Source organism: Pseudochaenichthys georgianus, chromosome 9, assembly GCF_902827115.2.
Source record: "Pseudochaenichthys georgianus chromosome 9, fPseGeo1.2, whole genome shotgun sequence".
NCBI classification, from domain to species: domain Eukaryota; kingdom Metazoa; phylum Chordata; class Actinopteri; order Perciformes; family Channichthyidae; genus Pseudochaenichthys; species Pseudochaenichthys georgianus.
In genome coordinates this window covers 46,770,167-46,794,195 of record NC_047511.1, presented here as the reverse complement: position 1 = coordinate 46,794,195, position 24,029 = coordinate 46,770,167, and the positions used below count along the sequence as shown (strand labels likewise).

Below are 24,029 nucleotides of genomic sequence, written 5' to 3'. Positions count from 1 at the left end.
ACATTTTGAGGTAATTGTAATACTTTTCATTCAGGTACATACTCGTTTTAATTCCCACTTCATTTATTTGCCACTCTTTTTTCCTTTCTATGATACTCACATCTATGTTAGCTTCTGGGGAAAGCCATGGGGGAACACTGCTAAATGGGCTTGCTTTGGCAAGCTTTATGGTCTCCACTCCATATGCCCTCGTTCTCTCCTTACCCGTCCAGCCAAACCCACGCCCCTGGAACTTTGTATATTCCCAGCAATCCTGCAGTATTATGTTTTTGATATTTTCCTCGCCACTTCCTTGTAGCCTGACCCAGTGTGAATTTACTCCAGGTGGAACTAAAGTCTGATTTAAGACTTGATTATATTTCACATCATTCATCCACATCTGTAAAGTAACTAAATATAGTAAATACAAGTAGTGGAGTAAAAGTACACCATGTACCTCTGAACTGTAGATGAGTAGAAGTATGAAATAGCATAACATTGAAATACTCAAGTAAAGTACAAGTACTTATAAATGATACTTTAGTACAGTACTTGAGTAAATCTTGAGTTACTTCCCACCTCCGATTATGTTCATTATTGACACTCGGGTGCTGAGGAGGCTTGGCTGTGTGACAGTTTGAGGATGTGTTCAACAAGGTGAGAACTTGTATTTGAATGTTTGATGTGCCTCAACAGCAGAGGTGGAAAAAATACTCAGATGTTGTCTTATAGGTTTTATTGTATTGTATTCATTTAATTTGTCTAATGTTTTCATTTCTTTTTCCGTGAGGGATCATTATTTGTATTAATTTATTGTTATTATCTTACCTCCTCGTGTCCCTTGAATTGTTATATTATGCCTTTATGGATGGGATTAGTTTTGTTTCATAAAGATAAAGCAACACTTTCTCAGAATCAAGCAAAATTAAGAGTTTAAGAAAAAAAAACTGAGTCAAGCAGAATGCATTTAATTTAAAAAATAAAACCATAAGTTGCAAACAAATCGTTTGTGTAATAAATTATAAGTATTTTTTCTTTGTTTTAACATAGGTTGTTGTTTGCAGTTCTCTTTGCTTCTTTCTCAATGATCAGACTTTTGCTCTCGCTGTAGCTCTCTCGTTTGCGCATTTTTGGTTTTCAATTCTCACAAACGTCCCAGGTGGGCGGGACTTTCAGCGGTGCGTCCCCATTGGCTACTCAGTTTTTGAGTGACAGCCCACTACACCACAGATCATACAGTGCAAATCATGCAGCAAACTCCGGAGTCCACTCGGCCACGTTAGTGTTGGTGTCTCCTGGGGAGTTTTCATGAACATATCGGATTTATCTTATGGATTGCTGTGCATTATACTTATGTTGTGTAGTTTATACTTTATTCCAACTTTAAATATTTTAATATCTGAACACACTGCTGCTGTAAAATAATAAAACATGTTACATTTCAAAAGCATATATTGCTATGTTTAGGACAAAACAATTAAAGACTGCTTTAATTTAACAAACTCTACAATTCTGAAGCATTCATACACAATGGATACAAACTGTGTGGTCTAATTCTATATCCTATGAGAAAATGATATACATTTAGCATTCGACATACTATTCCTATAGCCTGAGGAAGATTTGAATAATCAACAGGTTTGAATGGAATCTCTAACATTTTCATGTAGAATAAATAGTGATTTTACAAATTACATTTATTTATAAGTCTCAAAGAATGTTTTAAATAAAAGAACATTAAACTAAAAGGTGGATAATAATAAAATCTATTAAATGTATATGTAAAGACATGAATGGAAATGACACTGAGCAAGTGATAACAGCAACGCCCAGCGTGGATGAAGATGGTGCAGGTCTTTCTTCATGCCCCCCCTCCTAGGATCTAGGAGATCTCTAACCCTAACCCTTGTCCCCTCAGAGGAAGTGGGAAAACGGGATATGACTCTGGACACCACGCTGTCTCAATGATACACACTTTTAAGAGAGGAACATTAATGATTTAGGAAATGAAAAATATGAAGTTAACAAATAAAACTCAGCTCAGGGGCATCATGGAAGGTAGGTTTTCCTACAAAGTTAACTCAGCCTCCATTGATTTTCATATCAAAATTAGTGTGTTAATAAAATAAGCTAACATGGCTTATACTTGCCTATCTAAACAGAATCATGAAAGCCTGTTGGTAGAGTCAGGCACACAAGTCTGTTTGAGTGTGTGTGCCGGTGTCTGAATGCTCACTCACTGTTACTTATGTGGCTAACTGTCCCTGCTACTTAGCTTGCATTGTTATGGATCTAAAGGTAGCTGGAGGAGCCACATTTGAAGTATTTTTCTGTGTTTGTTACGATACATGTTTTTTGAGTCACTATAGGTGGTGGGCGTGTCATTGGATTTGTGTGGTGATGTTTGTGGTTATACCCGGTTGCTTTTACCTGCACACTTTGTAATAGATGGAGCGGGAGTGAGCTGGAGATGGACAATTTTTGTTGACCGCACGCACGCGTAAAGGAATATAGGCCTACGCATATGGATATGGAATGTTTTGCTTTGGAAATAAAAGGTCAAACGCACACTGCTGGAAAGACTGAGTTTTTTGCGCGTCCACAATGTTTTTCTGTTGTTTAGTGCCTCGCGGCACTTCGTTTGGAAGATCACTGCTGCAATAGTAGCAAAAGCGTACTTTCATAGCACATATTTTCTTTACTTCTCACTTAACACGAAACAGACCGTATAGTGCAGCACAAACAACACAAATGATCAATACTTATATTTTCACTTTTAGTATTATAATAATTGAAATGCAGGCTCTCCTGGGGGTCTTCTGTCCATGCTCAACTGCCGCAGCTGCACTGTACAATCGCTGGAGGACTGGACTGTCACTCAAAAACTGAGTATCCAATGGGGACGCACCGCTGAAAGTCCCGCCTACCTGGGACGTTTCTGTCAGAATTGAAAACCATATTCATTGTCCTCTCCATCAGCTTCTGTTTCCATGTGTTCAGCTGAGCTGCTGATTGGAGGCTCTGCCTCTCTGTTATCCTCAGTTTGAATTTCATTAAGCTGTGAGGACTGATGACCAACACACTTGTGTGTTTTGAAATGATTACGCCATTTAAATATTTTGTCACAAACTTTGCAGCTGTATGGTTTCTCTCCTGTGTGGACTCTCATGTGTGCCTTTACACTTCCACTCTGTGAAAAAGCTTTCTTACAGATTGAGCAGCTGAATGGTTTCTCTCCTGTGTGGATTCTCATGTGTGCCTTTAAATGTCCACTCAATGAAAAATATTTGGTACAAACTGAGCAGCTAAATGGTTTCTCTCCTGTGTGGATTGTCATGTGTCGATTTAAATTTCCACTCTGTGAAAAAGCTTTCTTACACACAGAGCAGCCAAATGGTTTCTTTTCAGCACTACATCCTGAATCACTGACAGATTCTTGTCTACTTTTCAGTGATTGTGAGCCTGACGCAAGTTCTCTGGTCTCCTTCCAATCAGCACTGTCTTCAGTGTCAGGTTCAGAAGAGTCTCCAGTGTTGTCCTCAGTCTTTGGTTGTAAACTGCTCTCTGGATCTGAGTTCCTGGCTGGTTCTGGTCCTCGACAGTCATCTCCATCAGCTTCTGTTTTCATGTGTTCAGTTTGTCTTTGATGAGGCTGTGAGGACTGAGGTTTCTCTTTATTATCTTCACTCTTCACAGGGTCAGGAGTGAAAGTGGACTTGGTGATATCAGCCTCCTCCAGCTCCTGAAGCTGCTCTCCCTCCTGACTGATCCCGAGTTCCTCCTGTTCCTGCTTAATGTTTGGGGGGGGCTCTGGGTCCTCCTGGTCCAGACTGGTGCCCCACTCCTGCTGGTCAGGGAGAAGCTCTTCTTTAACCACCACCAGCAGCTGGACATCTGCAGGAAACAGGAAGCACACAGTCAGAAAAAACTGTTAAGTGTTAGCATTTAAAAATCTAATCACCATTAAAATGGGAGACATTTTGCAGCCCTAATTAATGCCTTTGTTTTTATACTTTCATATTATCTTTCTGATGGGGCTTTCCAACGCGGTTCGGAGCTAGAGCCTGAAAAGTACCGGGTTTTCCTGTTCACACCGTAGCCGGTTCTAAGCTCCGAATCCCGGTGCTTTTCAAGGACCAAAACATTGTAGATGCTTACTTCGGAGGCAGGGGCAGGGTCAACCTCATCAATAACAGTTTCTGGCGAGTACGGCAAATGAAAGTTGTAACAAGCAGTAGCGCTGACCAAAGTGACTAGAACCCAACCACACACTTATTAAAAAAAACACACTTTATAAAGTCAGACAACACTAACCAGGCTTAGTGTTATTCTGTTTATGTGTACCCTACTTTGACCATCTGTTCGCTATCATTGATCATTGTGGAGAGCAGGCAGACGTTTTGTTTTGTATTATAGCAGGTATCGGATGGAATCAATACATGGGCTGCACAGGTTGTCTTGACTCATGTCCGACTATCACAAGTTGATTGTCTTGAGAAGTAGCTATTTAATTTAATCTGGCTTCATATGATTAAAAGCAACACCATCATCGACCAGCTGATCCATCGATCAGCGACGTAAACGGTGACGTCATGACGCAGCAGGACCAGTCGGGTTCTTGGGCTGAAAAAAAAACGGTTCCGAACCAGAAAAGCTCTAGAACGGAGCTAGAACGGGAACTGCGTTGGTGTGAATTTGTCCCACCTGTTGTGTATTTTTGTTGGCTCAATTCACCTTATGTAGCACAACGCTTTCCACTTCCAGTTACAAGTGAAAAAGGGGTTTTTCTTCTGGTTTAGCACTAGCTGCAATGTAAACAAATAATTGTATTTGGGATCGTTCACAGATACACTACGCCTATAGAATGATAATACTCGGTTACAAATTAAATTCTTCATTTAAACCTTATTTAAGTAAAAGTATGCAAGTATTAACAGCACCTTCTTATGTAGAAGTAATGACACTGCAATATTCCCTGTCAGTGTTTGATTTATGATGTTTCTTGATTATTGTCAATGTTGCATTTTACTGCTGTACATGTTTAAGGTTGCACTTCTATAAATGATGATAGAAGAGGGAACTCGCAATCTGAATACACCCACAATGTAATTTTTTATTATTTTCTTTTTAACATTTAGTTGATTTTCTTTCTCAAGATGAAAAAATAAATACATACATTTGACAATGAATAAATCATTTAAAAATACATTTATAACGAAAAGAGATAAATAGTGGAACAATTGCAAAAGATAACGTTTAATATTTTATGAATTAAATATTTTCTACATTTATTTTTAATATTACTTTTTGGTCAATATAATTGCATGATAATTCACTTATTATTTAATTGTAAAAAGGGTTAACAAAGGGTTTAAAGTATTAATCAGAATACCTTCATCAGTCCAAGAGATGGGAACATGTACGTTGTTACAGCAGAAAAAGAGCCAGCTTAATGTTACATATGTTACATGAATTAGAAAGTATTGAAGTAAAAACAAGTAATGATATAACACAAAATATAATAAAAAGTTACACAATTTACAAAATACACATCCTGTAACAGTTCTTAGGATTTAGCAGCCAGGTATATATTGCACAAATAGTAGGGCTGCTCGATTATGGCAAAAATCATAATCATGATTATTTTTGGTCAATATTGATATCACGATTATTAAATACGATTATTCATTGACTTTGAAAACATCCATTTATTGAACTTAAAAACATACTGCTCAAATTATTATTATTGATTTTAAACAGTTGATTACCCTGAACTTTAGGTATAATTCAACTGAAAAACCAATTAAAAAAATAAAATAAAGTATACATTTAAATAAATATAAAAATAATAAATACCAATAAAAGATCCACACATATTTTGGAGCGCTTAAGATTCGCTTAAGATTCACCGATTCGCATCGGTGCACCGGCATAAACCGGCATAAACGTTTGAGATGCGAGTGCACCGGTTGAAAGAGTGCACATCGGCTACAGTTTGGGTTGAACTCGCGATGCATCAATTGTAGCGTCTTTGCATCGGTAAAAAAAACGATTCATTCATATAAAATCCTCTCATCCTGTCAGCACTCCGCAGAGACGATTTTTGATTCGCTCTACGGAGGCCGAGAGTCTCAGTTATCAACACACATGGAAGTCGAGGAGAAAGACAAACACAGCGCACCAAAAAATACCTACAAATCAAATGTTTGGCAACACTTCGGATTTTTCAAGAAAGACGGACAACTTGAAAAATCGCTCGCAATTTGTAAACGATGCCGTGCCGCTTTAAAGTACACAAGTAGTACGAAGAACTTAGCGAAGCACATAAAGAGGCGACATGGGGTCTGCGGCTGAAAAGAGAAACCTGAAAGTTAGACATATGAGTTAAATCACTCAGTGAGGTGTTATGTCAGAGAGAGTGGTGTTTAGTTTACAGCAGCCTGTGACGGCCAATAATAGTTTAAATGTCTTCCTTACAATTGTAAGCAGTTATGAAAGACCTGTTTGTGAAAGGTTATTTGTATTCTTTATTGTTCATATAGAAACCACTGCTTTCTTCTCATTGGTGAGTTAGCCTATTAATGAGTGTTAAGCACATCAGGCTGGCAGTTATGGGCATTGCACTATGGTAGCTGTTATTTGCACATTGTTAATCATGGGCAATGCATCCTTAAATTGTTTAACTGTGAGGCATTATACAATGGTTCGTACTCTGGAGACAGAGAACACTACTACACTTGTGAAAAGTTTGTGAAAGGTCCAAGTGTTTGTTTTGTTTAAGGTGAAAAAGAAACAGCATAATGGGATGTGCAATACTAATAGAGAACCAAATATGTAAATCACTTTTTTGTTAATGTATGATTTGCTGCATATAAGGAATAAAACAAAAATCCTCTGTCGTACCATATTGAAGTATCATTATTTTACATCGTGTTGAATCGCATCGTATCGCCCCGTATCGCATAATGTTGAATCAAATCGTATCGAACTGTATCGCAACAGGGGTGAATCGTATCGTATCGCCTGGTGTTTCAAATGTATCGTTAATGTATCGTATCGTTGGCAGCGTATCGAGATGCGCATCGTATCGGCCTCAGTGATGGAGATGCACATCCCTAGGTCAATGGCATTGACACGAGAAAAACGCTGCTGAAGGTTAATCCAATGTGTCTGTGTCGATTCTATTGGCTCTAACGGTTCAAAAGGTGTCAATCATCAAAATCGACCGAGGGGGGCCAGAGATATGGGAAATCCATCCAAATGACCCCAGAAGTGTTTTTTTTGTTGCTAAACCTCTCTAAAAAAGGTAAAATGTCACTTGTTCTGCATCGACCTTGATACAGGGTACTTATATGTTATAGTTTGGATTCCTAAAGCTTTTAGTCTACTAACCCATCTTTCAAGGGTGGTTTTCACTATAAGTAATGGTTTTTTTTGGTTCTGGGAATAGGCGCGTTCACACCGGAGTACTTTTCCCCGTACTTTTCCCGTTTAGTTCTGTTAGTACCCCTTATGTTGCGTTCACACAAAAAAAGAGTACTTATTGACGGGAACTTTTACCCCCATTTTTAGTGCCTGCTGAGAGGTGGTACTCTCCTGGGGGAAAAAAGTTCCCCAGTTCTGATTGGCTGGGTGAATTGCAAACCACGCCCCGTAGAAAGAAATGTTTTTGAGAGCCGCCATTTTATTTGCTCGCTATATTAGCCCAGCGCAACAACGGAGAGTAGTTTGTTGCGAAAGCAGTTATGGCATCATAAATAAATCATCATCGGAGTGGTGGAGTGATGAGGAGGTGTCGGCGCTTCTGGAAATCTACTCCGAGGACACGACCCAGGGAATACTACTGAAGGCAGTACCCAACTCCAAAATGTTTGAGCGTTGTTCGGCAAAGTTACTCGACCTGGAAATCGTCCACAGCGCCACGGCATGCCGGCTAAAAATAAAGAAACTCAGGCAGGACTACAACAAAATTAAAGACTATAACAACAAGAGTGGTAATGACCGGAAGTCCAGTAAATGGTAGGAGCGCTTGGATGCTCTGCTCGGCCACAGACCTTCATTCTCCGGCACAGCATCGACCTTCAATTCGGGCACGATGGTGTGGGAGGCTGCTCAAATGGCGGATTCAGTGGCCAATGACGACGACGAAGGTAAAATAAACTACATGCACTGGGGTTTTAATCTGCACAACATTGGTCTCAGATGTACTTTTATTTGCTCAGTAGATCGAGCTAGCCATGCTAGGCTGAACTGGCTAACACTGTTAGCAGGCCGGTCCCCGAGCTGGCTAATAACATCTAGCTGGCTAGATATTCTCGGCCGCTATAAAAACGTTTTGACTTGTGAATAAGTGTTTCTGTAATTTGCTTCACTAATTCATGGCACTAATCGTGTGTTTCAGGCGAGGCTGGACAACTCTCAGGATTGGAAACAAGCGAGCTTTCCCCTCCAGATCGCAACAGCAGAGCTTGCTCGTCCCCTTTTCCACAAACCAAACGCAAAAGGTACACACACTGTAACTTGGTCGTGAAAGAACGTTACGCATCGAACTGATGTTCACAATCATGTTTATTTCCTTCTTGGTACAATTATGAAACCGCGTGAAAACGTGTTCGCCTAGACCAGCGTTTACACATTTTGTAAACACCCGGGCTAGAGGTCACATGACTTCTCGTAAGAAAACTTGTCTCAACAAAATGCATGCATACATTAAGCACTCTTCAAAAATACAAAACAATAAATAAGGGCACTTTGAGCACCACACACACACACACACACACACACTTTATCCTATACACCTGCATTGTGTACACTGTCTTGTCCCTGCTTGCACCCTGTCCAATGTTGACTAGTAAAGTCTTACTCAATACTCAATATCAAGCCACAATTATTGTTTTTACTTTATTTTTAATTGAATAATGTAGGACTTTTGTTACCATCAGTTATGGGGAGAGTAGGGGCTCAGAATACTGAAATCTGTATTGTTTCATCCTTCTAATTTTGTATTCTTTTCTAAAAACACACTGTTATTTACTCAACAATAACACATAATTATCCTTGTGTTTATTTATTTGTTTGATTAGTAAACACGAGTTGGAGTCCGCAGCTCATAGTGGTTGCTTTAGAGAATTTTATACCCGGAAGTAAGTATTCTCTCCGCTTCGCTTGACAAACCCCGTGATAGTCCTCAAGCTCTGTGATTGGATGTTTGAGTGTGCTCCGAGGGTTACGCCGAGCGTCGAACAACACTTTCAAATGGGATGGAACCACGGCAGACTGTCCAAAACTGGATTTGAATGGAATTGGCTGTTTTGTGATCAAAAGTTGTGTTCAAAGGAATAAAAACGCTGCTCAAGGTTAATCCAATGTCTCTTGTCACTTTAAAATGATTACTGATAATCAATCCTTTCATTCACGGCAGAAGAGTAGGTCCAACGATTAACAGTCCGTGGCTTCAGCTGCGGGAGAGGCAGTTTACGCATGGCTCCCCCTCTGCAGGCGTAATGTATTTACGTATTTTGAACACTCGATTCGATTGGCTCTAACGATTCAAAAAAGGTGTCAATCACCCAAATCGACCAATGGGTTCCAGTGATAGGATCTTGCGTAAGTATAAGTAAAGGCAGTATAGCTGGTTTACGCACACGCCCACTCTTTACGCAGCATAGCATGTCCCGCGGCGACAGGAGAGCAGAGAACGGCAGATCGATCAGCGAAACAGCAGGATTTGTTTTCTTTGTCTTCATTGTAACAATGGCAGCCAGAAAGAAGACTTTTTTGTCCGTAGAGGAGGCATTGGACATCGTATTTCAGGACTCTCCGTCGGAAGATAGTGATCTCGTCACGCATAAAGGGGACAGTAATGACTGATTATGAACCTCCGTCACCGGAAAGGTATGTAATCTCTCCGTTTGTATCTATTACTTATTTATTTGGTGTAAGAGTATTTATCTGTTTTTATCTTTGTTATTTATTTGGTGTAAGAGTGTATTCATCTATAGTAATTTCACACACGTGACAATAACACGACGGCATCCATCTTGTGATATAATGTTCTTTCACACACTCAACAACAAACAAAGAAGATGGATGCCAGCGATGATGATATGGCTTCTGGATGCCCGAGTATTATGGGGAAGATGCCACCAAGGTCAAGAGGTACTGCAGGAGGTGCTCTGATGCTAGCAACAGAAGGGTGAAGACACCTGTGTACGGCAGGAAGTGTCTGTGCTTCACTACCAAAAAGAACTGTTACAGGGCATGGCATGACTTACTGGAGTAGTACTGTAACATTCAGGGTTTGTATAAAGTTTTTTTTTTGTACCCAAAAAATGCTTGTTGTATAGTGTGTTGCTAATTATTTTTAAATAAATCTGCTCCAGTTGGAGTCAAATGTTTCCTAAGTTTCCTAATTTGTATTGTGCAAGTAACATGCATCTCATGCAAAGAGGGAACTTCCCACACACACAATATTTTTTTACAATAATTTTTTTTTTTATGGAATGAATACCTATAGTGATAATTAAATGTTATACAATGATTTTTACAGTCTGGTACCTGAAAAATGTTAAATGGCACTGATGGAACCAAATGTACCCAAAGCTTAGTCCGCTTGGACCTTTTTTTTGCTAAATCTCTTTGAAAAGGTCAATTCTCACTTGTTTTGCCTCAATCTTGATACAGGGTACTTAATATATGTTATACTTTGGATTTCTAAAGCTTTGAGGCTACTAACCCATCATTCAAGGGTGGTTTTCACTATAAGTAACAGGTTTTATTTGGGCGGAGACAAGAATTTACACTTTTTGACTATGTTCCATCTGGATTTACTCTGACACTGAAACATCTTTAATGATTCTGACACTTCTACCTCCAACTCACAGATGTGACCTTGCTTTGATCAAATAAATAATTCATATAACCCTTTTAGAAGTTAAGTTATAGTCCTTTGTTTTGGGCATGTCATTTTCGAGCCTGAAACTGAAAAACAGGCTTGGGGCTTAAGAGGTTAAAAGACGTTTTCGTATTTCCCACAATAAGAAGTTGCCAGTATTAAACTGTGTGCATCCTTGGAGGTTTAGGGGATAGGAAACACTCAAATGTATAACATATAATTAATAAATGGGTGAAAATTGCTTGTGCCCATAATGGGCAGCATTAATATATACCCACATGACAGCTAAGGTCAGAAGAGCTTTATTTAACAGCTGGTCTTATGTCTGTGACCCCTCCTGTTGTTAATTGATAAGCCTGAAACATGCACTTGTCAAGGTTCAGAGGCAAATATGCCATAGCCATCGATCATTTTAAGATAAGATACAATTTATTGATCCTAAGTTGGAAACATTTGTGTTACATCAGCATGTGTAACAGTTGTAAATATGCAGTGGTGTTTATTTGTAAATCATTTAGTATAATCACACAAATTCTGTGTTTTATATTTAATAATTCTGTGTTCTTTATTTATTGAATATTCAATACCTGACAAGGTCGGAGATGAAAAACTTGGGTCGCAGCAGGTTCCTCAACAGTGCATTACAAGACATCTATCAATATGTGTGTATACTTCCACCATTAAACTGTCGTATTCTGCACATTTCTTATACTATCAACATACATCTTATATAAGAGTATAATACATATGTATAATATCAGTTAAAATAAGTGCTTAAACATACAGTAGTTAACATTGCAGGAAAGCAATATATTAGTACTTTGTCAGGCTTAATATTTATACCCCCAAAGCTTTTTTCTTTTTCAAAATAAGACCTTAACCTAAAGTATTATTTAATGTTTAAATAAACCCTTATTAGTTTGTCTGTCTGTGTCTCCTATTAATATCTAATAACAAAAATAATATGCTTTAACCCCAAGGTGTCCCTTTCTATCAGCTTTGCACCGTTATGGTATACATATACCAATATACAGATTGGATCAAATATAAAAGTCAGCCGAATTAGTATTGATACTGCAAGGAGACTTATATTGTGAAGAGAAATTGAAGATTTAGTTTAATTGCTGATATATTTATGATCCACGTCACATATTCAGTTTCGGCGGCAGTTCTTCCTGTTTGTCCAGAGGTCTTCTCATTAGGGCTCTATAAATAGCAAACTACGGCAGATATGTAATATTTAATGCAGCCGAACCGTGTATTACAATGCCGTTATGTGATGACTTTCAAAGAGAAAAGGAAGCAAACTCGGAATAAAGTGTTATTTTCAAAATATATTTTCGGATTTCACATCAACAGGAAGTCCGGTTAACTAAAATGTCCGTGCGGAACAATACCCCAACCCATAGATCCGTGGGTGAATAATATCAATCACCACATTACACACATCCCTTCACATTTAAATTTAAATTAGCATGAAAGTATTTCGTGAGGCCTTCTACAATGTTTTAAAATATAATTAGGGTTGTAGTTGAAGAGTTTGTAACGGACAACGGCACGTCCATTAATTCCACAACCAGACACATGGATTAACATAGATGTAATACATTAATGTAGCCTTTGTTTCTGCTAAAAAAAGAGGTGTCGACCAGCTGGGGCAAGAAGAGCATCGGCGAAATTGAGTGTGACTATTAAAAAATATTATATTAATATTGACAATAACAACCCACTGTCGGGGAGCGTTCTCATGGCGTCTATTATCAACGCTATGGGAGGACTATGAAGGTCTATGGGACGCCCTGCCCGTTGAAAACTGACTTCCTAGGGGTACCCTGTCTGTAATCGAGTGACGGGGAGGGGCCCTGACCGTCCGTCAACATGTGACGGGTTGGGAGTCAGAACGTGTTGATTAAACAGATATTGTATCTTGCTTATTTTTCCTCTTAGGAAAGCGGGCACGGGATGATAATTTATTTGACACCGTCGAGGCGATGTGGTCAAAAAGTAAACGGAGGACAAGATGCTCACGATGGAGCGCCAGGCTGAAGTGTTGACGCGGCAGATGGAGCGCCACGAGCACCAGGATGAAGTGTCGGCGCAGCGCCACGAGCACCAGGATGAATTGTCGGAGCGGCGCGAGTGATGCCAGGATGAGCGACAAACCTCTTTTCAGAATGGGTTTCTGGAAGTGCTTTCCCAGTTAGTATAGTATAGTGGTATAGTTGCCACTGTTAACAATAACTTTGCACTAAACTTTGTCTGCTGCTGAGCCTATCCCTACACCTGGGACAGTTGATTAGGGCCTGAGCATGAAGTGTGCGAAGACCTATTGTAATTGGTAGAATTATTATTCTTATTCTCCATGCTCTGCAGTGTCGACCTGTTTTTGAGGGGGTTACGACACTATTCATGTAGCGACATTTGGCAACGCCGCCAGGATGGGTGAAAAATGTCCAACATGCTCGCTAGCGCCACCTTTGAAAATTCAGTTTGCGAAAAATTTACATAGTCGCAGCGTAAGTCTGATGGACCTGACATTTTGCACACTTAAATTAGCATAATGTGAAAAACAGTGAAATATTAACTTAAATTTCCATTTTTTAAATTTTCCACACCAAACTTAGTGTACAGCATCAGTGGAGGGTTGGACACATTACCGTAGAAAATGAGCATGAGGTGTGGAAAAATGTGGCCGACATCAATCGAAACCTATTCGCAAAAAGGTGTGGCCAAGACATAAATGCTCACAATTCATCTGAAATGTATCCAAATATCACAGATTTTGGTGGATAGTAGGGGTGTAACGGTACACGTACCGAAATTATTCGGTACGGGCCCTTCGGTTCGGTACACATGTGTACCGAAGTGTACCGAACGAATATAACGTTAAACGTAAACAATTGAGAACGTGAACAACTTCTTGGAAGTAATCTCAGGTGCTGCGTCGCAGCATTCAGAGTAATTTGCTCCCATTGTGTTCAACGCGTCATAGAGCAAACAAGTCATTTCATTGGACGAGCTGGTCAGAGGGATGCGTTCAAATGTAGTCAGTGATTTGAGGAACTGTCGAAATGGCGAACGCAGATAAAGTTGAGCTCGAAAATCCTCCAGCATCATTGAAGTCTCCGGTTTGGGAACATTTTGGTTTCGCAGTTACGTACAAGGATGACGGACAAAGACAGGTGGACCGAACCAAAGCTGTTTGTCTGCATTGTTCAACTAAAATTGGTTACGCGGCTGGCAATACATCAAGCTTGCACACTCATTTGAAAAGGCATCACCTGAACGTGAATATCACCGGTACCAAAAGACTGAAGTGCAAACCCAACTCCCGCTAGCATTTAAGCCTCCACCACTCGCAAAAACATCAGACCGAGCCAAAGCTATTACAAACGGAAAATATCCTTATGTTGCCATGTTAGCAAAGCGCTACCTGGCTGCATCTGCTACCTCTGTCCCTAGCGAGAGGGTGTTCTCCACGGCAGGAGACATTGCTAGTGCCAGCAGATCTGCCCTTTCGGCAAGCAATGTGGACAAGTACATTTTTCTTTAAAAAAAAACATGAAAATACAATGACCAGCAAGTCATAATGTCAAACTGGCTGCTTAGGTAGTACAGTTCAAATACAGATGATTTCAGTTAATCGAAATGCTGCACCTTAATGTTTATTTTATTATATTTTATATTTATTTGAGTGAATATTCACAGTTTAATAATAATTAAAAACCCAAAACTAATAGTTTATGTTTTGTGAGTAGGCCTACTAGTACAGTAAAGTTCAAATACAGATTATTTCAGTTAATCGAAATGCTGCACCTTAATGTTTGTTTTATTATATTTTGTATTTATTTGAGTGAATACATTATTCACAGTTTAATAATAATTAAAAAAATATATGTTATGCTTTGTGATCATTTTCTGCTGTACCGAAAACGTACCGAACCGTGACCTAAAAACCGAGGTACGTACCAAACCGAAATGTTTGTGAACCGTTACACCCCTAGTGGATAGGTTCAGTCTGTCTTGGGAAATAGGCACAAAAAAGCATGTTCATTTTGGAAAATAGGGGGGGCCAAAATCACAACAAATGTATACCTCAAGAACGGATGGACGAAATAAATATATTTTGTCATAGATATGGTATAGATGGCAGGATGAGTATAAACTGAGATTTAAAGTCTTGCAACCAATGATAAATGTGGGCGTGTCCTATTACGTTTTTTCTCGAAATCGAAGGGTTAAAAACACTTAAGTGTATAACTTTGTGTTAAAATCTGTTACGGCCTTTAAACTCGGAACACACATGACAGCCCACAACATTTTCCAGACTGTACAAAAAAAATCGTACGTTTTAGCAAATACGGCTCAGTAGCGGTAGCACTTTCCTTTTTTATTTCAATTCCAACTTTGGTCATGAAGAATATTTTTCTCTGTTGTCCACGTTCATAAAGCATAAAGCATCAGAGCATGGTGCAGAGTCTCTAGATGAGTTTACAGTAGTCCCTCCTTCTTATTATACATCCATGTTGTAGTCCACTGTAAAGAAAACTGTTTCCATAGTTTCCCCACAGCAGCAGACGCACATTTCTGACATCCGGTGGCTCATCAGAAACACGTCAGATAGTGAAAGTGGGTCGGATTCTCTAAAGTACTGCAGTCTCTTCTCCTAAGTCCTTTTGAATTCTCCTATCCACTATCCCTTAACCCAGTGGTTCTCAAACATGGTTTCCTGTCATTCCCCACTTTGAACAGGTGGGACTTTTCAAGCCCCCTCTGTTCCTCATCGCTCCAATAAAATGGTAGGCCAAGCTTAAAATGGTCAAATATATCGTTCTACAACAGGGGTCTCCAACCTTTTTTAGGATGAGAGCTACTTTAAAATAAATAAAACAAGTCGTGAGCTACTTACTCCTCTTTTTTTGTAATGTATATATTTAGCACATTTTAACATTATTATATGCTAACCTTTAACCTTTCTGTGCTGTTTGGGTCTGTGGGACCCGTTTTCAGTGTTTACTAAAAGAAAATGTATGATTTTCTTTTAAATGTTGAAGTTAAATGCATCAATCTGGTGCACTTTGAGCACAAAATTAATTTATGGATACAGCTCTCAACACTCATATGAAAGGCTGTATACTTTTCAATAATCCAAACATCTTTAGAATATGATCACAACCAATAACAAATCATTTATTGTCTTATGTGACCTAGTTAGCGTTCTTTCTTTTTATTTATGCATATTTTACTAATCACTCCCCTTTTAAACTATTTACTGTCCTATAATACACATTGGAATGATTTCTTACAACTAGGCTATATTAAATAGATAAAGGAGTGCTCTCTCTAGCTCTCTCGCTCCGTCTCGCTCGTTCACAGAGGCTGTGTGCTCCTCCGTGGCGATGATGGCTTGCGTTAAAAGATAATAATAAACATAGGCCTATTTGTAAAGTGGAGGGACACAAACGGGATTTCGAAAAATGTCACGGTTAAACTCCGTGAAGTGGTGAGGTGCCGCTCCACATTGCTTTTCTTCCCGACTGTAACGCTGTTGTGTGTGTGTTTCACATGTGTGTGAGAGTGATTTTTACATAATCTGTAAATTATTTTGGTTTCAGGTGTGTGTCTTGCCCCTTTCACACAAGCGCCTTTTCAGCTCCGGCTCGGAGCTAGAGCCTGAAAAGCGCCGGGTTTTCCAGTTCACACCGGAGCTGCGCCGGCTCTTAGCTCCGGAATCCGCTTCATTTCCAGCTCCAAAAAATTGTCGGTCCAGAGGCAAGAGCTTTGGAGCTAAGAGGTGACGTCGCTTACGTCTCTCTTACGTCGAGGCGTGCAGGAAACTAAACCCACCTCCCATGGGTCGACTGTTATGCCTGCCTACAAGCAGTAGTGCATATAAACACACTTTATAAAGTCAGGCAACACTAACCAGGCTTCGTGTGATTCTGTTTATTTGTGCCTTACTTTGACCATCCGTTCGCTGTTATCGATCATTGTGGAGAGAGGCAGACGTGTTGTTTTGTATTATTGCAGCTATCGGATGCAAGTAGTCAGTTTAGCTTCGGTTGCTATGCCAACATCACCCGTTTTATACCAGAGCAACTTTCATAACAGCGTTGTGATACCAAACAGTGTCAATTCAGACTGACACACATTCACTTAGGCTAAGGGGAACTGGGGATATGCATCAGCTGCTTGTGTGAGTCGGACAGTGAATACTTTAGAGCGGCCGCTGCAGTGTGAGCTAACCGGGAGCTAACGGGAGAATACACTCCTGTGGAAGAGCAGCACTGCAGCGGTCGGTAAATGCTGCAGAAACACATTAATAAACAATGAACCACGGCACTCTGGAGAAAAGTATAAGGTTGGAGAAGTCGTTATTCAATTTATTCTGGCTTCGTGTGATTAAAAGCAACACGATCATCGACCCGACGCAGTTGTTGTTGTTGTTGTTGTTGTGAGCTGCCGTAATGGCTGCCGTTGGGTGGCAAATCAGCGATGTAAACGGTGACGTCATGACGCAGCAAGGGCAGCTCTGGGGCGCCAGTGGGCGGTGTGCACAGAGCGGGAGCTGAAAAGGGAAACCGGAGCTGAACTAGAAAAGCTCCCGCTCGGAGCTAGAAACTGAAAAGCGCTGGTGTGAAAGCCGCATGTGTGAGCATCGGGACTTTTCCCGGTGGGCCGCTGCCGTTGGTGGGCTGCTGCCTTCGGTGGGCCGCTAGCTCTGGCATAGGTGGGCCGTGGATTTTCACAGCGCCGCTGCGCCCGTACCGCATCCGCAAACACCCGCCGTTGCGAGGCTCTGGCACCTCCGGCAGGTCCGGCGCAGCGGTGCTGTGAAAGTCCATTGCCGTTGTGAGTCTCCGGCTGTAACAATCCACTACCGCCTGCGAGGACCCAGGTTCGATTCCGGCCTGAAGTCCAAAACATTTTTTTTCTTAAAAAAAAAAAAAAACTCCCGTTCATCGCGTCCATTTGCGCCTCACCCATCACATCTCTGCACCCACACTTTGAGAAACTATGCCTTAACCCCATGACATTTCACTCAGAGGTCAAGGAATAGACGATTTTCATGTGGAACTACATGAGCAGGTCTCCCTTGAAAAAGAGATCAATGATCTCAATGGGATTTATCTGTATAAACACAAGGTTTGAAATGAAATAGGGTTGGACGTTAGGAGCTGATTTTTGGATTATGCCACCGCAACCCGGGACGTGAACATTTAAGAAATTACGAACGGCTCATTTCGGAGGACTCGCGCGCGTCTGCTTGACGGCGGGACGACCGGCAACCCTCCCCAACAGGCGCTCAGACGCGAAGGCCTGCCCACAACGGCCACGCGCCCGCCTGTAACCGCAGTTTTAATTTTATATTGAAAATGTTAACTTACATTTACAACTTCTATTTTATTTACGCAAGTTGCTGGGGTGAGCCTTACTTGAAAAGGTTTCATCAGCCATCTTTGCAGGGTGTAGGCTGAGTCACCAAGGATATAGTAACCCACATCATGTCCACCAATATTCCTTGTTACATGAGGAAGTAGACCACCCCTATCCACAAAACTACACAGTGATGACATGCCTAACACTCTGCTATCATGCATGCTACCTGGTAAGCCAACAAAAACACTCCAAAAGAAGCCCCTACCATCCACAACACCCTGCAGGACGAGTGAGTGCCAGCCTTTGCGGTTGAAATACTCGTTGTGGTATTCCTCTGGTCTCAGAATGGGGATGTGTGATCCATCTACTGCACCTACACACTGTGGCACACCCCATCTGCACTCAAAAAATAACGCCATCTCCTCAAACTTCTCAGCGTTCGGCCATGGCATGAACTCAGGAAGGAGTAGGCTCACAACAGAGGAGCAGAACTCGTGCACACAGTAACACACCGTAGAACTGCCGACTCCAAACAAATGAGAGATGGTCCTGTACTCAGAGTTGGTCGCAAGTTTCCACAGTGCGATGGCACTTTTTTTTAGGCACGGAAGTTGGTGTCGCTTCTCCCCAACGTTGCTTCCAGGCGACTACAGAGGTATTGGAAAGAGTGCTTGGACATTCGGAAAACTTTGATCCACTGCACATCAGTGTGGCCGATGTTCTATTGTTCACCCAGAGAGAGCGCGGGACACGACGCGTTCCGTAGTATTCGCATATCAGGAACACAAAGGCACAAATTAGCTCTACATAACTCCACAAATCCTACATTAGATAGTATTAATAATTGTGATTTACTGAACTTACCATTGCTGTTCTTAGGGCATGAAAACGCTCATCGTCATCAGCCATCCTACGGTGAAACATGGCCATACTGCGTGCTTTTCGTCGTCCAATCCTTTTCTTAAGGCTTTTTAACCGCCTTTGATGCTGAAGCAGCTTTGCGATTATAGCATTCGACGGGTGGCGGCTCCGGATTTGTGTCGAAGGCCTAGTTGGCTCAGGCTCAGGCTGCAATAACTCAGTTACAAAGCTGAATAACATGAGCACAAACAGCACAACTTCTGTCGACTCCATCTCCATCATGTCTGAGGTCGGAAGGTAAACAGGCGCATACAGCGGGTGGGTGGGCGTGGCAGTATACGCGGGAAGTTTTTCTTCTTCTTCTCTTGGTTTTTTAGCGGATTGCAAACAACTTTAAGGTGCATACTGCCACCTACTGTACTCGCCGTGAAGTGGTTTGTGGCCTGCCAGTTAAACCCAAAGTAGAAGAAGACGAAGTGATGTCAGCGCCTCATTTGCATAATCTTCCCTCAGGGAACTTACTCCAGTGTGAACGCGATCTGTACTTAGTGCCCTGGGGTACTAAGTGCCGGCACTAAGTATGGTGTGAACGCGGCTATTGTCATTTTCGAGCCTGAGACCTGAAAAAGAGGATTGGGGCTTAACTGGTTAAGACATGAATACTACCGTGTAATGTTTTTGTACATATATATTTAAGAAGTACGATATGAGAAAAGTTTAATTTGTGTGCCATATTTCATTTTTTTACTATTTGAATTAGCTGAGGGCCGATTCAAAATGGCCAGCGGGCTGCATTTGGCCCCCTGGCCGTTGTTTGGACAGCCCTGCTTTAAAGTGTTAATTAAGAGTAAAGGGAACATACCTGCTCTGTGTATCCGAAGCTGAGGCTGTAAAACAGCGTCCAGTAGTTTCTGGAGTCTCTCGTTCTCCTCTTTGGAAAGAGACAGCTCCTCCTCGAGCTCTGCTATCGTTTTTTCAAACAGAGCAAATATCTCGTCAGCAGCAGCAGTGAGTCGCTGCTTCTTCAACGACAGCAGCATTTGGACTTTACTCATGTTTACTAGATCACCTTTTCCTGCTAACTCCGTTAAACACAGCGTTTCTCTCTACATCAAACGCTCAATCTCACTAGTGTTGCTAACGTGTTTCCAGCTAGCATGCTAAGCTAGTTCCTATACTCCGAAGTAAACGCTCCAGAAAAAAAAGAGCACAGCAGAGTCCATTCGGAGGTTTATCCAGACACACAGATGATAGATCAGTAGTGCTGGAGCTCACACACACTTGCTCAGGAACACACAGAGAGAGAACCGTAGCTACAAGACGCCACCTCGATCCAGGTTAAAAAGAGCTGGGAACTTCACTTCTTGTTCTTCTTCTCTCGGTTTTTGGCAGATTGCAAACAACTTTAAGGTGCATACCGCCACCTACTGTACAGGAGTGTGAATCACCATATAATTCCATCCCTTAACTCATGGGCGTTTATCTATGATCTAATCAAAACATAAAACAATAGGCTACAAAAAAAACAATCTTCCCATATCTATTCTAACCTAATGTTGAATTATTTTTCCCTCCCCAGTTTCACTCAGAAAGGTAAACAGTGCCTTTCTGGTAGCTCTTACTCCCTCTCCTTCTGTTCCCAGAATACCAAACACATTCCACTCCCTCTCTGCCTCTAAAACGTTATCCTTTAGTTTTTCTCAGGTGTCACAATGGAATAAGATATGATCTACATTTTCTTTAACTCTAGAGTTCCTACACTTGTCACTGTCACTTTTCCCATGACATACAGCGTACCATTCAATACTGTGTGATTTAGTCTGAGTCTAGCTATCATGATGTTTCTTTCTTTATACATATTAATTGTGATTGTCTTTTGAACTTTATGATACTCTTTGCCTTTCTGGTCTTTTTCCCACCTTTTCTGCCAGATCTCCATCCCTTTTTCTTAATTACTGCTTTTCCTTTTCCTTTTCCTTTTCCAAGTTGAACTGGTAATGCTATTTCCTTTTGTACACTTTTTGCTAATTTATCAGCACACTCGTTCCCTTTCACTCCCTCATGCGCAGACACCCAGCAGAACTGCAGATCTATACCGCCTCTGTGAAGTCTTAACAGGCTATGATTAAGTTCTATGAGAATGTCTTCTCTGACAGTTGTTGTTGACTATATGCTTTTTAATATGGACAATGAATATGTGCATATCACCACCCTATTTGGTCTGACCTCTTTAACCCACTGTAATCCTATTATTACTGCCAGCATTTCTGCTGTGTACACTGATAATTGATCTGACGCTCTTTTTGAGATCGATAGTTTAAAGTCTGGGATGTATACCAACTCCAACACACTCTTCCTTGTTCTTAGAACCATCTGTGTATATTTTGAGGTAATTGTGATCATTATTCCTGAGGTACATACTTCATTTATTTGCCACTCTCTTTTCTTTTCTGCAATACTCATATATATATTTACTATTGGAAAGAGCCATGGGGGTACACTACTAAATGGATTTGATGGTGAGAACTCTGAATCATGCATGCCGTATGTCCTTATTTTTCCTTTACTTGTCCATCCAAACCCATGCCCCTGGAACTTGGAATATTCCCAGCAATCCTGTAATGTTTTGTTTGTGATATTTCCTTCCCCACTTCCTTTTAACCTGACCCAATAAGCAAGATCAATGTTCTCTCTTCTTAGTCCCAATGGAGTCTCTCCTGCGTCAACTAGTATTGCATTAATAGGGGTTGACTTAATTGCACCTATACACAACTGTAACGCTTTATATTGTAAATCTATCAATTTTTTGTAATTACGTTTTTGCTGCTGCTGCATATATTATACACCCGTAATCCAGTGTTGCCCTCATAATTGCCCTATAGATGTCAATGAATGCCTGTTTGTCTGCTCCCCAGTCACATCCAGACACTGCTCTTAAGGTTCAAAACTTTTTGGGATTTCGTTTCCAAATGTTTAATATGAGTTTTCCATGTACATTTACTATTTAACCATAGCCCCAGATATTTAAATTAATTGACCTCATTCATCGGCTTTCCATATAATGTAAGCTTCTCAGTCTCCATCTTGCGTTTATTAGTCAATTTCATGAGGCAAGATTTGCTTGCTGACAGCTTGAAACCCCAGTTCAATCAGGAGAGACGGTTTTGAAGAATTAGGGCTGTCAGTCGATTAAAATATGTAATAACGATTAATCGCATGATTGTCCATTGTTAATCGCGATTAATCGCAAATTAATCGCACATTTTTTATCTTTTCTAAATGTACCTTAGAGCAATAATTTTCAATACGTTTTTAATGGACAAATATGCTTTATACAAATGTTTATTATCATTTGAACGATGACAAATATGCCCATGAATATTAAACACAACAACCTCTGAACATTACAAATGTTCGCCTCAATTCAACCTGGAACCTCTCTCATACAATACAATGTGTGTGTGTGTGTGTGTGTGTGTGTGTGTGTGTGTGTGTGTGTGTGTGTGTGTGTGTGTGTGTGTGTGTGTGTGTGTGTGTGTGTGTGTGTGTGTGTGTGTGTGTGTGTGTGTGTGTGTGTGTGTGTGTGTGTGATCGTTGGAGCTATGTGCAACTCAAGGCATATGCTCGAACGGGAGCTGCCTGGACGCTGCAATCATGTTGCTCGGTCAAGTCAAGTGCTCGGCGCAGTTGTCGGCGAAATGTCGCTCCTCTGTTTTCATTTAAACAGCTCCTTATATCCGTTAGCGCTGCTAGCTAGCAAGTAAGGTCTCTCTCGCTCGCTCGTGCCACACATACACACACTCTCCCGGTCCTCCCGATGGCCAGTCCGGGCCTGCCGGTGAGCGTGGAAGCGGACGGCAGGAGCGGGGCTGTCAGCATCAGCTTGTAGATGGTATTTCAAACTTGATGCGCTCTGAAATTACGGGGCGGCCGAGGACAAAAAACACACATGCGTTAATCGCGTTATAATAATTAGTGGCGTTAATTTTTTTTGCGTTGACGCGTTATTGACGCGTTAACTTGACAGCCCTAATATATATAAATATGCCGCTAAAAGTGGCGACTGGTCATTAGGGGCAGGTGGCACAGCCCCACCTAGTGTCAGCAGAAAGTATTACAAATAATGATTACAACAAAATTGCTGTTTTAATTTGTGTTCTTCTAATTAGTGTCTACAGTGTGTGCCTATTGAGCTGTTTAGAGCCATGTGGGACAAAACCCGATCCTGCCCCTCCCTCTCTCTGTCTAAGTGAACGGTGACTGTAAAAACTACACTACGCATGCTCAGAATATTTTCCTATTTAATGTGTGTGGCAAAAAAATAATGACCATAGGGGCATAGTGCTGCCATCCCCACCATACGTCATCTCACATCATTCAGAGCTGATTGGCTGTAAGTACGTGTGCCGCGAAAAGTGTGGTGTGTGAAGAGGAGACGAGAGAGCTGCAGTGAGGCGTCCTAAAACCCGGAAGTAAGCTGCGCATGGCTTCCCTCGACAAAAAAGCAATAAGATTTCTCCATAGGATTTTAGAAATAGCTCAAAATAAGATCTGTGGGAAACGTATCTATTACATAAATGCACGTTTTGTTCAGCCGGATAATATCCACATGTCTACCCTACTTTTCTAATTTTCTAATCATAAATCTATTGATTAGATTAGATTTATGATAGACTTTTGAAAGAACAATTCAATATTTAAATGATAAAATTAAATTGTTTGGGTATCCTTTTGTTGAACTGTCTGTTTAAAATGAATTGAAGCATCAGACAAAAAAAGCTTTTGAAAATAATATTAGATTTTGATTTAGGTCAAAATATAATATTTGTAAACCTGAAGAGTCAGTGCCAGTGCCTCACCAGCCATGAACCTCACTGCAGAAGCTATAGACATCTAAGTTTTTTGTGCCCCACCA

At 40.8% G+C, this 24,029-nt stretch overlaps 1 protein-coding gene across 1 annotated transcript; it reads right to left on the bottom strand.

Annotated features, from left to right (window-relative positions):
* Positions 1-950: 950 nt before the first annotated feature.
* LOC139434525 (zinc finger and SCAN domain-containing protein 31-like) lies at positions 951-20,483 on the bottom strand. The gene is made up of 2 exons (XM_071204473.1): positions 19,977-20,483; positions 951-3,873 (listed from the first exon to the last, which is right to left on the bottom strand). Exons 1-2 carry the CDS (start codon positions 20,167-20,169, stop codon positions 2,921-2,923), a joined length of 1,146 nt encoding a protein of 381 aa, XP_071060574.1. The 5' UTR covers positions 20,170-20,483; the 3' UTR covers positions 951-2,920.
* Between the last annotated feature and the right edge of the window lie 3,546 nt (positions 20,484-24,029).

Coding starts and splice junctions, on each gene's coding strand:
- LOC139434525 (XM_071204473.1), bottom strand. CDS start 20,169: ATGAGTAAAGTCCAAATGCTGCTGTCGTTGAAGAAGCAGCGACTCACT. Junction 3,874..19,976: donor GCTTCGGATACACAGAGCAG/GTATGTTCCCTT, acceptor TGTTTCCTGCAG/ATGTCCAGCTGCTGGTGGTG.